Below are 17,267 nucleotides of genomic sequence, written 5' to 3'. Positions count from 1 at the left end.
CTATTTAATTCTTCTCAGATGTTTTACTTAACATGCCACTAAAGAAACATTTGCAAAATAGAAAGCGGTTCTCTTTTCCAGCAGTGGCTGAAACTTTTTGCCATTGGCAACAGAGAAAGCACACATGAAAATACTTTTTTTTGTAATAATATGTTAATAGCAGTTTTCACAGGAGGGGTTTATATATTGACACAGGCAAACCTATGTTTAAACCAGATATTTGTGGTACTTTTTCATTTTGTTGCATTGTTACGTGTGTAGTCATTACTGTGATTGAGGACAGAAATACTCACCTTCTCTGTGTATAGGGGAACAGGTGGACAGGTTACCAACTGTGTTAATTTCTCAGTGCTGAGGAATATACCAAGTTATGTTAAAAGTGTCTGCCCCATAGGCATACTCTCCTATGCCAACTCTCCCTAGACAGTCTCTTGAGCCAGGATGAGGAGGGATGTACACACATATATTCCATATTTTTATATAAATGCACCCAGTGTTTAAGTTGCTGAACTGCAGAGACATGGAAAATATCTGCAATGTAAGAGAGAAATGTGTGAAAAAATGTAAAATCCCAAGCCTGACGGGGACAGACTGTAGAGATAAAATTAACTCCAGTGTGTAACATCCATGCAGAGCTCTATATAATGTGGGGTTGAGTTTCAATTTACATAAACATACAGGTGTTCCTGCTCCCTTCATAAATTACTCCAGCTCTAGCATGTGAAAGACTAAAGAACATTCTAAGCAGCCTTTTGGTCTATTTTGCATTCAGAGTAAGCATGCTGAACCCCAATATTTGGTGCCTAAATCCAACAGAATCTTTTGGTGAAGGGGTAAGGCTGCCACACACCGAGTTACATGGAAGTAGCCTGTACCGATGGTCACCTTCTGAACACGTGCCTGATGCCATGTGTAGCTTTCCTTTGTAGACACAGCTCCTTTTGAGTCAGGTGTTTTAAACTGAGGTTTATTAAGCTGTCCAGAGAAACTGGACAACTGTTTTCCACTTACCAGACAAGACCTCAGAGATTCTGTTCTGCTGCATTAATACAAACAGTTGATAAACTGTATTATCTGCTGGCATTTTTGAGGGCTAATGAATTGAGATGACAAGGTGAAACTCAGTCTGCACCTCTACAACTGATTTTAAAAGATGATGATTATGACAAAATTCTCAAATAACTATAACATCTGCAAACTTCACTGATATAATGAAAATAAGGAGATTTTAGCAATTTACACTGTGCTTTTTAAACAAATGTTTTTCCTCTTCATAGGTAAACCTGGACTACTGATCTGCAAAATCACCCAGTATGCACCATTTAGTGGCTATGCAGGAGCAATACAGCAAACAGAGAAGAAGCAATTAAGAGATGTCTTCCAAAAAGGGGATTTATATTTTAATAGTGGTGACCTTTTAGTGATTGACGAGGATAACTTCATTTATTTCCATGATCGAACTGGAGACACCTTCCGGTTAGTTTATTTATTTGCTTGTTACAAGAGAGAATTCTAACTCATTCTCAGGTTTGAATTAACACCCACTATTTCCTACTGATAGACAGAGGAATTTCTCTGACTTCACTCAGAAGAAGAGAGGATTCCAAGTCACCTCCACTGCTGTATTTTATAATTTGTGTTCATAGTTACATACAGAGCCTACAAGAGGTTCAGTTTAGGGTGATGAATGAATGCCATTTTGAACAGTCAGAAACCCGTCACATTCATAGAACAAAACCATTGTGGGTTTACATTCACTATACTTACAAAACTCAGAAGAGGATGGAATCTAAGGTAAGTAATATTTTGGAAGTTTGTTTGTTTAGAGCCATTTTAAGCATGAGTAAACTAAGTGTGTTAAAGTCTTCTGAGATTTGAATAATCTGGAATGTGCAGTTGAATTTTGCATCATATTTTTCTCTACTTTTGATAACAAGTTTCTTGTTCTAGTGCAAAAGTGCTTTCTGATCTCGAGCTCAGTGCTCAGCCCATTGTGAAGTCAGACATTAAAACACTGAAGATCACAATATGTAATACACATAGAAATCATGACTTCTATTGACTGCTTATTTTCCAGGTGGAAAGGGGAAAACGTTTCTACAGAAGAAGTTGCAGATGTTTTAGGACTGATGGACTGTGTTCAAGAAGTTATTGTATATGGAGTATCTGTTCCAGGTATGAGTGCAATACTTGAACTATTTCAACAAAAGAATTTTTTAATACATTAACAAAATATCAGTATACTGAACTGCAGAGTAGAGGTAGTCATACTTCAGCTTATTGTTTGTAAGCTACATTTGATACACTCCATAATTTAAATGTATGCAATATTGATTAGCTAAAAAATCATAGCTAAAGCTTATATTAACATAGTACAACAAGAATACTAACAGGAGAATGGAAGAACATTTGAGATTAAGTATCTTGGATATAAATGATGATGCATCTTTTACAGGAAAATAGCTCTGCAATTACTGTAGAGTAGTACAAACAAAACAGACTTGAATTTCTGGAACAAGAAGGTCACTTAAGAAATTGATTCCTCCCTTTGTCACCCTTCTTTAACAGTCTGAAGGAATGCAATGAGTTCTGACGCGTTTACTGCCTTTTTTCTACTCCTTCAAAAATCTGTGAAAGCTTTGAACTTTTATAAACTCTTTAAGTGCTTATGGCAGCTTTTTATTTTTTTTTTAATTTGAGTGGCACTGCTGCTAAGGGCAGATTCCCAGATCTACTGGAAGACAAAAGAGGGAACGGATTGTTTTACTCTACTTTCTTGTCTCTTGTATTTTGGAGGTACCTTCCTGTTCACGAATCTCACTTACCTGAGATCTGCAGGCCTCCTATCTAGCTCCTCACTGCATTTGGGTTGTGATGGACAATTAAAATGGAACCCATTCTTACAGTGTAACGTAGAGATCTGAAATCAAACAAACAAGGTTAGAGTTGATTGAAATCCAGAGTATTGCATTGCCCGAGTGGCGTAATACATTTTATGCCCTTAGAGTAGTCTAAGGAGGAGGAGGAATTTTGGAGCCCCCTATTAACTAAATTAATGTCTATTAACAGGTATAACAAATTAATTATTAATTTATTAACAATATTAAGTTAACAGGTATCACACTTTTCCAGAAGGGCTTCCAGAGTATGGTATATCATAACATAGGTCACATGAATGACAATTTAGTGTATTGGAATTGAAAGGTGTGTTAGAGACACACTTTTCCTACATCCACCATTTCCTTCCATCATTTATTCAATATGTGAGAGATTCTCTTCACATAATGTTATGATCCACATATTATTTCCTTCGCTAAAAGTAGAAGATGTGAGAATAGAAATGTCCAGTGTTTCTGAGGCTAGAATAATAAGGCTGCTTATAAACCAAGATGATCTATTAGAATAGTGAATTTAATTCAAATAAATAAACTTTTTATTAATCATGTCTCTGCTGCACCTATTGATTTAATATTAAAGCGTCTCTCTTTAAATCACTCTTGTTTTCAGCTGCTTTGTGGTAGGGATAAACACACAGCTGCCCTAGGAGACATTTCAAAAGAAAGGTAACAACAGAAATGGTCTAGAGTTCTTTATGTATGTTTCAGATTACGCTCTAGGAGATGAGGAAGATATGCTCCTATTCTCAATGCTCTTGTAAAACCACATAGAAGAGGTGTTAATACCTAGTTACAGAACAACTTTATGTAAAAAACAATATGTATTGTTCAAACCGGTTCTCGTCTTACATTTGTGTAAGAACTGGGTGGATTGTGGTTTTTGGTGTTTTTTTTCCTGTTTTGCGTGGCACAGAAATATTTGTACTTTAGTAACGTAGCTGGGGGTGAACTCATTAATTCAACACTCTAGATTTTGAATAAACAAATTGCAGTGCCAGGTGTCATCAGTACATGGTGTTAAAGGCAAACAGAAACAAGACTCAAAGGAAACTAAAGAACAATTAATCTTAAATTAGCATATGCTTGTGCTCTACTTTTCTTTGCTACTTGCCATTTTCACTTCCTCCTGTACACAATTCTGTGAAAGCATTCTTATGGTTCTAAGGTAAAACTTTGTATAAGAATATTACCTGTTTCTCCTTGCATTACCTGTAATCCCAGTAAACAGAAGGAACACCAAAAGGGGAGGGAAGAAGCCCTCTCAGTGTGTAAAACAAGTGAAAAATTTTGAATACTTGGATCTTTGCAGTGCTTAATTAATCATTCATGTGGTAATAAACAATGGTAAACTGGGTCTTACTCCTTTCTGTCCTCTTTCTGCATGGAAGAGCTTGGCAGCACAACAAGTACAAGCAAATTTACCATGATTTATTGTAAAGTAAATTAACCCACAAAGTTAAATGCTGCTGTGGGCAGACTTCTGCCTCAGAGTACTGAGACCTGATTTTGCAAAGTCCTTCCAAAGACTTTCAAAAGAAGGATGATTTTCAGAATGTCTGTCATCTACAATTCTGATGCTAGGCTTTCAAAAGACTTTGGCATCTAGCATGCTGAAGCCTTAAGAAAATCTAGTGACTTAGATGTCTAAAGGAAAATATGTTAGTATGTTTTCTAAAGTGGGTGAGAAGGAAGTGTTCACTTAAAGGATAGGAAAAAAAAAAGTAGTTAGCCTGAAGTTCGAAGTTAGATATGAACTACAGTTATCTGCTCTCATTATTCCTTCAGGTTATGAAGGCAGAACAGGAATGGCATGTATTCGACTAAAGGAAAACTGTGAATTTAATGGAGAAAGTACTTACAGACATGTTAACACTCACCTTCCAAACTACGCAAGACCTCGTTTTATAAGGATTAAGGTAAAGCAGTGTTCCTAAGTAGCTTTTGTGTGTCCATCTGGATTGTTTTCTCTCTTCTGTGAGAACTGTGGACTTTCTAGTTATACTAGCAATTCTCAAAAAGGGTTCTTTTGTCTCTCTCTTGCTCTTGTCATTTACCAATATGAGAACCGAACTGTGCCCAGATGTTTCAATTCAGCCTGAAAAAAAAAAGTTGCATGAGCAGCTGCAGGATACCTGGCACATTTTAAGATACAAAGTCAGCAAGATCTCTTAGTGGAAAATACATTCCCTGTTGGATTTTTTTCAGCACAGTAACACAGCTGTGGTCTCTATTAATAATAAATAAAGATCCACACACAAATAAAAGCTTGCAGGAGAGCTGTCTTTTGCAAGAGAGGCCTTAGTTTTTTATCCTACCAGTGAATAAATAGCCAAATTCTAAACTGAAATTTAACTTGAATTAGGAAAATGTTGCAAGAATGTCACTTTCACCGTACTTCTCAAGTTACTTATTTAAAATAAACATTGCTCCTTTGAGAAAGGTTGTGTATTCACTGAGATGATTCAACAGGACTAACACAGAGATACTAGCATGTCTAATTATTTAATCAATCTTTAAACTTTTGAGTTATACAAACAAAACAGCTGACCAGTCAAGGTAGTGGTTTGTCTTACCATCCCATGTGAAGTACAGTGAGTCTTGCCCAGTCTCCAACTGGCATTTTCTTTGCTCTTCTGAGAAAAAACCTGCTGTTTTTGATCTGAGAACAACATTAAATAAATTTCTGGGTAACCCCTTTGTTTCTCTCTGGCTGAAAGCTGAAAGCTAGTGTTCTCCTGCCTTATTTAAATAGAATAGTAAGGTAAGCCTTTCAGTAATGTTTCTGTGGCCCCAGCACTTCTTCCATTCAGAGTAATTACTGGCCCACATATTCCACAGTCCAGTTATCAGATGAATGCAGATAGTTTAGACCTCTATTAGTAAGGCTTCCTGTGGTGTATGGGTTTTCCTTAAATGTGATTCCTTTTGAATTTAGGAAGTCTAATTCTCACAATTATATGCTGTCATTGATAAGTAGAGATGTAATTTTGTTTTGTAGAGTACCATTGAACTTACAGCAACTTTTAAGTACCGTAAAGTACAACTAGTGGAGGAGGGGTTCAATCCAGCAGTCATCGAAGATCGCCTGTATTTCCTGGATGACAAAGAAAATCTGTATGTAGAAATGACCCAGGACATTTATAACTCAGTAAAAAACCATGACTTCAAATTGTGAGCATATAAAAAAAAAAATCTGTGCTTTATAATATTTAGTTGTTAAAGCATCTGTTAACTTTGCCAGGAAATCCTATTTATTAATATTAGCAAATATCAGTATCTGAAATAAACTGTGAATGTGAGATTGTTTTAATAAAGCAGAACTTCTACTCTATTTGTATCTTAGCCCAGCTTCTCCTCCATTCTTTGAATCTTGCCTACTTCCTACTGCGTATGGATGTATTGTTAGTGCTGTGAAAGTTAGTATTGTGCACCTAAGCATGTGACAGTGGGTACAATATAGGACATTTTTATGCAAATACATCTATAATTAATATTAAAGGATGATCCACTGCATTAGTGAAAATTACATCCCTAAGTCAAAACACAAAACTCATTTAAAAAGACCCTTAATGAAGCTTACAGTTGTGTCAAATTAACTCGTCAAAAAAAGTCTGTATTAAACGCTTACACTTAACTTTTATCCATTGCAGCAGAGATTGCCCTCTTATTTTTGATGCACCAAATAATACATACACAGAATGAGAACAGTTTATAAGAACCAAGATGTATTTTCCTTTGGGTGCTAATAGAGTAATGGCAGGCCAAGCACTTCAATAATAAAGTCTGGCTTAGATTTCCCCAAGATTTTTTTAAAAAGGCAAATTATATTAAAGAATAGAATAAATCTGTTCTTACTAGAAGAGGCTAGCAGGCCAGTTGGACTGCTCCTTGTAACACATGCCTCAATATACCCCACTGGGAGCTTCGCTGATGTTGTAAAGGTGTGGAAATTGTTCTGATTAACCAGACTCATTGTTTATGTAACTTGAGAGTAGTTGTACTGAGTCAGACTGAAGATCCATCTGGCTGAGTATGCTGGGGAGATTGTAGGTGTCTGGAAACAACTATGAAGAAGGCAGCAAGCATCTAGCAGTGCTTGCCCAGAATCATCTCCTAGCAATCATCATGCTTCCTGGCTCAACAGTAGTATCTCTGAATTTAAAGCTGCCCTCAATAGATTTTTCTCCCCCCAGTTTTTTAATTATTCTTGAAAAATATGTAAATCATTGGCCTCTTGTAGCAGTAAGTTTGTCTGCTTTATTCTTCTGTCATGTCCCTTAGTTTCTTTGTTATGATGAAGGGTAAAATATCATCCCTACCCTCTTTCCTCATGCACTTGTGATTTACAGACCTTAGGTAACACCGGGAAAGGTCACAGGTGCTTAGCAAGGGCAACTGCTCTTGCAGCATGGTTGCGTAAAGCCTCCTGTGCACTGCAGCTGATTAGCACAGATGGAATGACAGGGTCTGTGTGTTTAAACCCACAGTTTTTAAATTGCCTTTATACAGCAAAGTCTCCTAGAGAGGTTACATCCTTCTTTTTGCACAGTTCAGAATTGATGTTGGCATTGTCTGCACCCGCAGATCCTCACAGTGGTCTAGAGAGTTTAAGTCAAGGTATTAAAAAAAAAAAAAGGTGCAAATAGAGAGTAAAATTGTTTACACACTACTGAGGCCAGCGAATTTTGTCAAAATGGTTCTATCCTACCAGCTGTAACTCCTCCACTACCAGGACTGATAGGGCAGAAATTGGCATGTTCTTTACCGCAATTTAAAAACCAGAGAGTTTCGGTGATATATGCCTACAAGATTTATTTGACATTTTTATTTGTAAATACACAAGGTTTCCACCAGTAAAAGCACAGGAATTTTCTCAGTGGTCATTGCCACTGCTTACATATTGAACAAAATAACAGGTAGTATTGCATGTGAATAAGCAAACTTTGGTTCTCTTTCTACCTGGAGAGGTCTTAAGGACCAATCTCTTTTACTTGTTAAACAAGAGCTTGCAGAGGACAACAAGGCAGCTGAAGGCCGCACTGAATGCTACACTCTGGAAAGCTTGGCACACTGTAGAACTTAATTAGTTTTTTGAAGGCACTTTTTTTGAGCATCATCATCTCTTCAGGCAGCCTGGACAGAATTCTGGCATTTGCATGTAACTCCTTCTTGTCAGTGGCTGCTGCTGCTGCTTTGGGGTGACACTGCTCAAGACTGCCAGTCATTGGCACGCTGTTGCAGCTAAGGGAACGTGCTGTCTTTTTCTTGCCTTGAACAGATAAATAACTGAATAAAAAAGAACTTAACTTGTGTTTGGTAACATCTTGGACATCTCCTGGAAAACAGTCATCTAGAGGGTCCCCTTGGCCTTTCACTTGTTGACTAATCACACAGGTACTAGGACTTGCTGCTAACTTCTTAGGCTGAACTACTGTTTTTCTGGAAGGTGTTTTGTATTTTCCTCCATCTAGATAAAGCTGAGAAGCATTATTAATGGTATCAGAACTAGGCTTAACTATCATATTAGGGGTTCTTGCCCCATCACCAGAACTGATGCAGTGCAGCCCATAATTCTGGCTAACAATTTGGGCTGCAGCGCGTTGAATGATGTTCCAGTCTTGCAGAATATCTTCCCTGGTTGTGAACTGAGATGTTACAGTAAAGCGAATGATGAACTTGTCATGAATTGTTGCTGGAATAAGGAAGAGCCTGCCAGAGCTGCTTAGTTCTTTCAGGAGTTTTTCTGTCAGCCAGTTGGGACCCTGTTTTAAATATAAATAAGAAGAAACCCCACAAAAATATAGTTAGAATTTCCAGTGACATACAAACGTCTCTGTAAGAATTCCAGCATTACAAATTCTTGCATGAAAGTTTATTCACAGTTCTTAATGTCTGGGGAGAGATCAACTGTGGTCAGTTCATTCCAAAGAGACATGTAAAAGGCCCAATCTTTACCTTTAAACGAAATACAACCAGCCCAAGATGCCTCTTGGCAGGAATTTCAAAGAGTGGATCACTTTTAACCAATGATTCAAAGAATTTGGCTGTTTCAGTACCCTACAATTAAGGAAAAAAGCAGTTATGTATTGGTTTGTCACAAACCCACTGTAAGACACTAAATTAAGTAGTTAAAAATAATTCCTTTCCTTACTAAATCACATCATTCCAATGCCTGAATGGTAGCAAAGAGAACAACAACAAAGCTAAGAATTTTACAGTCTGTCTCTATTTGCCCGAGCCCTTGACAATGAACAAGAGTAACTGGACTATACATAGGAATTTTTTAGAAGGTTTGAAAACAGAATGTGCATTCTTGGATTAGAGTCCTTTTGCAGCAACCATCGATGCACAATATGATCCCTTGTATTAACACTCCATCAGAGACTTAAGCCTGTGAATTTTCATAGCAGTGGGTTCAGCCCATCCATCACAGCCTGCCTCCCAAACAGCTGCCACTTTGCCTCAAAGAAAGCTGCTACAGATCAGGACTCAGTGATGTGCAGAAGGCATTGACTTACCGAGTCGCTTTCCATTGCCTATTGCTTCCAAGGAGGGTACAGGAAATGTTTTGTCTACACAGTCAATCTTTACAGATTACTTAAGAGCAGAACCAGCACGCACTTAGTGTTCACATGCGAGCTTTGTGTGCGGGAGGATTTCTGTTACTCAGCTTTGCATCACTGAATGTATTTAACTCAGCTACCAATAAATGAACACAATACATTTATGCTTGCATTGTTAATTCACGTACGTGTCGGACATGAGCTTGAAGCTTTTTCACCCCAAATGAACGAATCACAAACCACAGCTTCAAAGAACGAAATCGACGACTCAGTGGAATTTGCCAGTGCTGTGAAAACACAACAGGGTATCAGTGAGTGCAAAAACAACAGAGAGGAGCGTCCCCTTACACTGCTACCTCTGTTGCTTCAGACTCAGGTCAGAAATCTCTGTTGACACAATTTCATATTACTGAAAATCCGCTAAGCCTAGGAAATAGCCATCAAAGAAACACTATGTCTACATATTTTTCAGTTATTTGCAAAAATAAGATTTTGGCTATTCCCCTTAGTCTGTCACCTAGATATGCTTAGAATTTTTAGTTAATTACCAGCTAATAACAAAACCTTTTTGCATTTAAAGAGCATTATCAATTTAAGATGTGTCCATTTACACTTTAGGACTGAGTGCTCAGTTCATTTCCTGTAATTTGCATATTTAAGTGCCATCCTGAAGATTTTCTCAAATCATAAACAGCAAGAGTTGAAAGAGGGGTAGACCCTTCCAGAGGAAGTAACATCTACTACATGGAAAAAGTGACAAAACATGTGAAAGAAAGACTGCTTCTAGGAAGCCACACAATTGCATGCAGGGTCCTATCGAACCACAAGAGGGACTCATTGATACATTTTTTTCCCCCCTCCCTACATTCACATTCTCTAGTGAAAAGCACTATTGATTTCAAGAAAACAATTATCTTTTCAGGACTAGGGTGAGATCATAGCAGAAACAATTGGCAGTGAATATTCTTTTGTTTTACTGGACTGAAATCTGCTGCAAGAGGGAACTACAGTGAAATGCCTCTTAGCTGTCCTATGAATATCTTAATCTGAAGGAAAACGTAATTCATTCTCCTGCTGTTTCAGAGCATGGTGTTTCCATTGCTTACTCCTTTCTCTTTTTTATTACGTATCAGATTCAAGAAAACCAGCCAAAATGCCATCAGTATGAGTTACTTCAGCAACACGATGCACAGAAATGACCCTTCTAACTAAAAAGGCAAGGCTGGATCCCCATCTGTGTAAAAATCTTGACTACTTCAATCTCTATATATCTGGAAGCAATTCTGTAATTAATTCTCATAACCAGGGTTCACTTCAAAGTTTTACTATTTAATCTGCATTAGGATCTCAGTATAATTGGTTTTTGCTTTTATATAATAACACCAGCTGTAAGATAAGCACACTCCAGTGTGAGGAATTTCACAGTCTGTTTGAACATTTTACAGGCAACTTAAAATACCAACTCAAATAACTTACCATGAAATCAACAGCAGCTCCTGAATTAGGATGTCTGAGGTAGACAGGGTTAACACTGAAGGTTTGATGTAACTTGTATTTATCTTTAACCCTATCAATTGTAGAATGAACTGTATTTAGCAAAGAATTGTGCAGATAAAGACTTTGCAATTTGTATTTTATCCTTTTGACGTTGGGTTTTGCCTTTACTCACCAAAATCCAGTGCAGTCAAAATGAACCATCATCCATTTAGAAGGGTTAAAAGTAAAGGAATCTGCATATTCGATTCCATCCAAGAACAACCGAAATTCAGGACATACAAATGCTGTTCCTGCATATGCAGCATCAATATGAAGCCAGAGTCCCTCAGCATCACCTGTTGGAATTAAAATTGTTGTTATGTAAGGGACATAAGGAATCAAAGTTACATGCTTAATCTCTCCTCTCTGAAAACTAGGTGCATGTTTTTGCAGGAGGTGCACAAGCTGACAACAAAATAGGAAGCAAGACAAGCAATTGACAATCCAGTTGTATTCTAAAGCTGTGGATCAAGAACCCAAAAATACTGGATAATGCTAAAATCAGATGGACTCTATAAGAAAATTCACTATTCCATATTTCATATGAGTGAGACTTCTTAACATTTGATTTCTGTCACCTGCCTTTTTACTAAGTGAAATTCCCCAGTACTACACAGTTGCCGAAAGCTAAGAGGAAAGACATGGTGGCAAGCAAGAAGGACCCAAAGATAGAAGCTACGCTCTGATCCATAACAGAAAGTGTTGCAGGTCTTCAGCAGCTACTTGTCAGAATTTATGCTGGAACAAAATCTGTAACCATGTCAAATTTACCTATTGAACTGGTGGCTACAAAACACTACCTTCAAAACACCTTTTCTAGGTTAAACATTTGTGTATCCATCCTACAACAGTGCTGCACTGTCCTGTACAGTCTGTGTTCCCCGAATAACCACATTAAAGATTTATCAGTTGTCAAATTTCATCCATCTGGAATAGAATGTATTGTAGCATCCTAATCTAAATCTTACAGAAATCACTGCAAAGTCTTGTGCTCACTCCACTGATCTTTGAGACACATCTGAAAAACTCAGCTGATTAGTGCTTCTATTCTCCTTGGTTTTGGCATGAAAAATCCTCATACTGTCTTCTCTGTGCTATCACAGTTTGAAATGAGGAAGAAAGGACACTTACAAATTGGACCTAGTTCTGAGAGACTGTCAAAAGCACAGACACCAGTTGTACCCAAAGTTGCACAAACCTAGAAGAGAAAACAAACTTGTTAAGATGGCTTTTTTAAAAAAATAAATGGATGTAGCACTTTAAAAGTGGAGAAGCTATCATATACAGTTGAAATGATATTAAAATGTTTTTCTTCAATGAAATAGAAATTCTTGTACACATTTTAACCTTCAGCTAACATATTTTAACACAAGAAATGTTCCAGATGTAATTTTATGTTGGCATGAAGAATACAACAGTATGTCAACACCCCACCAGAACACTGAACATACAAAGACTGGCACAAGGCCTTTCTTTCTGTCTTCTGCAATGGCTTTCTTCAAAGTTTCACCTCTCAGGGAAAAGTTCTCATCCACAGGCAGAAACCTCATCTTCACAAGAGAAATCAAGCCAGCCTTTTCTACAGAAGAATGTGCCTTTAAAAAAAAAAAAAAAAAGAGATACAGTGAGAAAGCAAGCTCTGAGGCTGAACAGCTGTGATAAGGTAAGGCCTTACAAAAGTCAGTGCTTGCAAGAAAAGCAGAGAGAAGGTCCTTATTATAATCCATATTAATAGAAGTCTGAAAGTTTCTTCTTTGTGAATAACTAAAAGAAATAATACACCATAATTCCGGGGAATGCATATGCTCCATTTACTTGGGTACTGGTCTCTAATATGTAATAATAGGCATCCTCACCTTGTGTTTGGGGGGCCATGTATCAAACCTCAGATCTTAAAGGACCCTCTAGAAACGGATCAACCTCAGTTTATTCCCTCCTCCCTGCCATAAGAAGATAAAAACTCAAGAAGTGTGGCTACTTCTGGGCTGGGGCAGACCAAAACCCCTCACGAGAAAAAGCCCTTTACTGAGAACCACCATAAGTGTGTCTCGTGTTGCAGTTTTCGCAGGGGAATACGATTGCTCAGCTCAATTGATGAGCCAAAGGGCAGAACAGGTTTGCAGGCAGAGTCAAATACTGTGTAGATGTTTCCTCCAAGAATAAGCAGAGAGGCCTGGAGTGGAGACCACAACCAGGAGCAGCACTGAGGCAACGCCCTATGTGTGCCTGTCTCCAAGTGGAAGGAGGCTGTGAAGAAAGAGCTGAAGCAGCATGAGATCAGCACCCAGTTACTGGAGTAAGGCTTTGTGAGAAACAGGAAGGAAGTGCAGAAATGAGTCACATGAAACGGTTTCTTGAGGACTGCCAGGACCATACAAAACCTCATCTCACACTGGTTTCGTTTCCCCATCTGCCGAAAGCAACATTAGAGAGATTTGCTCATGCTTGTGAGGCATTCACGTTTGTGTTCTTCTCTTGGTACAGAAATGTGAGTTCACACTGTATGGCCTGGGTGAGACAGCAGAAGCAAATTTGTTTTCTTTGTAACCATAAGAACCTACTTGATCAGACGCATAAGCGATGAGGCGAGAATTGAGTGAGGACTCGTCAGTGTCTGGCTCGGAAAGCTTCATCTCCAGAATTTTGTTTTTCCTTGCTGCTAGCAGTGCAACCAAGGTAGATTCACTCACGGTGCTCTGCAAAGACATTGCTCATTTACTGCAACATATTACTTACTACTTTATTGCTATTTTGTCAGGGATTTACTGCAGTCATTGAAGCGCTCAGCTGCCCACTCTTTTTTATTTCTACTCCTGCTTTTCCGGAATGCAGCAGAAAGTCACTAGCTGATGAGCAGTTCTCTGGGCCAGCAACACAAAACAAACCCTTTTAACTGCTGTATATTTTTAACATGCAAGACCGAGCCGGGGTGAGTGAATAATCACATTTTTCTCATGTTCTTCTACAGCTAAAAATGTAGTATCTCCCATAAAAATTACAAACCTGAGCAAAGGTCCTTATAACAACACAAAGCCTCAGCACTGATTCCAGGGGGTACTTGCTTAGGCCTTCAGAAAGCAGGTAAGAGGTTCAGGCCTTGATCTTGCAACTCTCAGAGACACGAAGTAGACATAAGAAAAAGGAAAAACAGCTTCTCGCATGGCGAAGGACTGGTGGCAGGACAGTGACAAGGATTTGTTCTCTAACTATGTGAGAATCACTTTAGTGAATAATTCGGTGATGTGAAACAGACTGAAGAAACCAAGTCTGACTCTCCTTTATCCTTAATAAGGCCACAGGAGTACCTGCTCCTTGGCCGTAACAGAATTAGGACTAAAAGCAATAGCATCTATAATAATCATCTATATTTAATACTAAAATTTGGGAAAGTAATGTCAAATTGGGATTTTTCTCTATTCAGACCCATAGAGCAAGTCTTACTGGTTTTGCTTCTAGAAAATCTGTCACCCAGAGGAAAATTCATTTGAGTGAATACAAAATGTTGATGAGGCCACCTCTGATCTCCCCTACCTGTAACACTCCTCCGCCCACACTGTCAGGATGGTGGTGCAGGAATTTATCTGGAAGGCCCAGCATTTTAGCCAACCAATCCATCACATTCATTTCCAGTTCTGTACAGGCTGGACTAGAAGCCTATAAAAATAAAAAAAGATAATCAGGCTGCAATTCACCCTGCAAACGCAGTAGGAGTATATAACTCTTAAGAGTAAACCACATCTCACATTTTAATTAATAGCTAGGAACACTTTTTTAACTAGCAGAACACAAGGCTCTTATAATAAAAATAATGTTGTTTGTTGAGTTCTGTAATACAGAGCGCTACGTTGAGGTTGCAGTTGAGGATGAGCTCTGGGTACCTTGCTCATTACCAGCTGCTCTCTTGGAACACCAAATATAGAGACTCTCAGCAACCTCCTTAAAATGCTCTCTCGTGGTTACCTGCATCAGCTCAGTGTTAAGCTTCTAAGCTAACAATAATTTTAGAGTCATTAAAAAATAAATCACAATGAGCCATTTGAAACAAAGCCATGGAAGTGCAATTCACCACACAAGTACACGCTCTTAATCCCCGATGACAAACGGCACTGATCTGTCTTCCAACTGAGGAGAGTTAAGGGAGGCTTTTAGAAGAGCAGCAAAAGAAGGATGAAAGCTCTTCTGCAGTGTCCAGCTTTTCACTTAGGAAAAAATCGGTTTATATTGCAAACTTAACAGAAATTTATCAAAACTAGATCGAAGGCATGGAAATGGATGTTTCTGTGTATGCGATGAGCTAATCTGATACAACTACATGGAAACCATAACCATCCATTTATTGTAAGCTTATTAGCTTCTACCTCTTTCTTACATGGAGACATACAACTAAAAATCTGGCCAACTTAATCACTGGGGAAAACACTGATTTCAGAATGCTACTGAGGTACGTAGAGTCATAACCAAGTAGCGCTGTGTAGCTGCTGCAGGAGGATACAAAATACTCAGATATTCTGGGACAGGCCACCAAACAATTATTTGCAGAAGAGGAAAAATAGGAAATGTGTTCTCTCAAAGGAGGAGGAGGACTGGAATGGAGCCCAACCTAGCCTGCAGTCATGGATGGTGGCTGCTCTATTGCCTGCAGTGCTTGTGTAACAGTCTTGGCACTGAGAGTAGACAACAGGGAACAATGCTCACAGTGGGATATGCAAAGAATTAGAAAACAGATATTTCTAGTGGTATATTTTCTTCATTCACCTCTTACTACTAGGTAATGATTGTTCTAATATGTTTCATTTATTTATTTTATCAAGTGTCATTTTTCATTTATGCAAATGGCATACAATTGGCTAAAGTGAATAATTATACTGACTCACAGAGCAAGAAAGAATGACTATGACCTCCTCCTGCACAATACATACAGAAGATTATCTAAAATAACAACAACAAAAAGAATTTACCCATGTGAATCCCAAGCAGTTAATTGCATCAGCCAACATATCCCCAAGGAGTGAAGGCCAGGAAGTAAGAGCTGGAAAGTAGGCATGCATGTGTGGGCTTTGCCAATGCACTACCTAGAACAAAATTGTCCAAAGTTAAGTCTGAAAATGTCACAAAATTCTGCACAAGACACAGTGATTAACATCTGTTTAAAGTGATGGAAAAGGACCACATAGTATACAGTATACAGCTGAAAGCTACAGAGATAGTATCAGCAAGAGTGCAGCACTAACAAATGATAACCCTGTGTTGTTATTAGATAAATTCCAAATTATAGCAATAGCATTTATCTGAATTAAACAGGCAGACAAAAGATTCTGAACAGGAAAGAATGGTCTTTTGAACATTGCCAACAGTCAGAAATATTTATCAAAATATTTATCTTCATAAGGGGAATTCTTGCAACAAAGTTGCTCTTGCTCATTTTGTCAGAGAGCAGCTTGCCTTTAGCTACACACAGCAATTTACAATTACACAGCCACCCTCTGGACACTTGAAGGAGCTTTTATGTGGGACAGCAGTGTAAGCATGTTTAATGTGAACACCTCTCCTACATCAGATCAAGTTACTGCAAACACCTATAAAGAAAATATTTTAAAATAGACTTTGATACAGCTTCTTACATAAAACATTTAATTAGGTAACACCAACTCCTTTAGCAATCTGCAGTATTTATGAACAAGAGGGAGACCTTTACATTCAAAAAGGCAAAAGACAAGTCTTATATGTACATGACCTTGTGCTAGAGATGTTTCACCTTGCTGTGCCCGAGTTTCCAAATCTCTGAAATCGAGATGATGCAGTGCTGCAGGTAGAGGCCTTGTTGAAACTAAATTCACCAGTGGCAGAAAATCATTGTTTCCCTCTAAGCAAGTGTGAGTTATTCTTAGTGTATAAAATACTTAAAAAATAGACTCAGTCTATCCCCTAAAACTGTAGTTTGGAACACAACAGTAACTTCCAGAATCCTTCTGTGGACATAATGTCTGTAAGACTTATTCTATATTTTGGGTGCTTTACTTATTTAGATATATGTCCTGCAGAACCTGTGCATTCCCAGGATTTGGTGTTCACTCCAGGTAGTAATAGTGTAATAGGTTTTTTTTCCTGTCATGATTATACTTTATTTCTTACCCCGGGCATAATAATCTTCTCTATATCTCCAAAGATGTTGTCCCAGCTGTCTGGGTCCATTGGGGCAGAATCTGGCAGCTGGGCTCTCATGTAACCTGGCTGTACATCAGGAGTCACCCGTCTCTCTCTCACATTGCTC

The 17,267-nt window shown here is 38.2% G+C and overlaps 2 protein-coding genes across 2 annotated transcripts in view; one reads left to right on the top strand and one right to left on the bottom strand.

Moving 5' to 3' along the window:
• SLC27A2 (solute carrier family 27 member 2) overlaps window positions 1-6,072 on the top strand; it is an 11,173-nt gene extending 5,101 nt beyond the window's left edge. Inside the window, exons 7-10 of the mRNA XM_010177952.1 lie at window positions 1,278-1,476; window positions 2,078-2,175; window positions 4,683-4,813; window positions 5,896-6,072. Of these exons, the coding sequence (XP_010176254.1) occupies window positions 1,278-1,476; window positions 2,078-2,175; window positions 4,683-4,813; window positions 5,896-6,072 (605 nt within the window). The remainder of the gene's footprint in view (window positions 1-1,277; window positions 1,477-2,077; window positions 2,176-4,682; window positions 4,814-5,895) is intronic.
• A 1,804-nt stretch (window positions 6,073-7,876) lies between these two features.
• HDC (histidine decarboxylase) overlaps window positions 7,877-17,267 on the bottom strand; it is an 11,200-nt gene continuing 1,809 nt past the window's right edge. The window contains exons 2-12 of the mRNA XM_010177951.2: window positions 17,129-17,264; window positions 15,955-16,068; window positions 14,528-14,650; window positions 13,558-13,692; window positions 12,448-12,591; window positions 12,128-12,194; window positions 11,130-11,292; window positions 10,937-11,027; window positions 9,649-9,747; window positions 8,853-8,954; window positions 7,877-8,659 (exon numbers count right to left, since the gene is read on the bottom strand). Of these exons, the coding sequence (XP_010176253.1) occupies window positions 7,892-8,659; window positions 8,853-8,954; window positions 9,649-9,747; window positions 10,937-11,027; window positions 11,130-11,292; window positions 12,128-12,194; window positions 12,448-12,591; window positions 13,558-13,692; window positions 14,528-14,650; window positions 15,955-16,068; window positions 17,129-17,264 (1,942 nt within the window). The 3' untranslated portion in view covers window positions 7,877-7,891. The remainder of the gene's footprint in view (window positions 8,660-8,852; window positions 8,955-9,648; window positions 9,748-10,936; window positions 11,028-11,129; window positions 11,293-12,127; window positions 12,195-12,447; window positions 12,592-13,557; window positions 13,693-14,527; window positions 14,651-15,954; window positions 16,069-17,128; window positions 17,265-17,267) is intronic.

The sequence above is a fragment of the Antrostomus carolinensis genome, unplaced genomic scaffold (genome assembly GCF_000700745.2).
Source record: "Antrostomus carolinensis isolate BGI_N321 unplaced genomic scaffold, ASM70074v2 scaffold28561, whole genome shotgun sequence".
NCBI classification, from domain to species: Eukaryota; Metazoa; Chordata; class Aves; order Caprimulgiformes; family Caprimulgidae; genus Antrostomus; species Antrostomus carolinensis.
The sequence above is the reverse complement of the archived record's forward strand: the minus strand, read 5'-3'. Positions and strand labels throughout refer to the sequence as shown.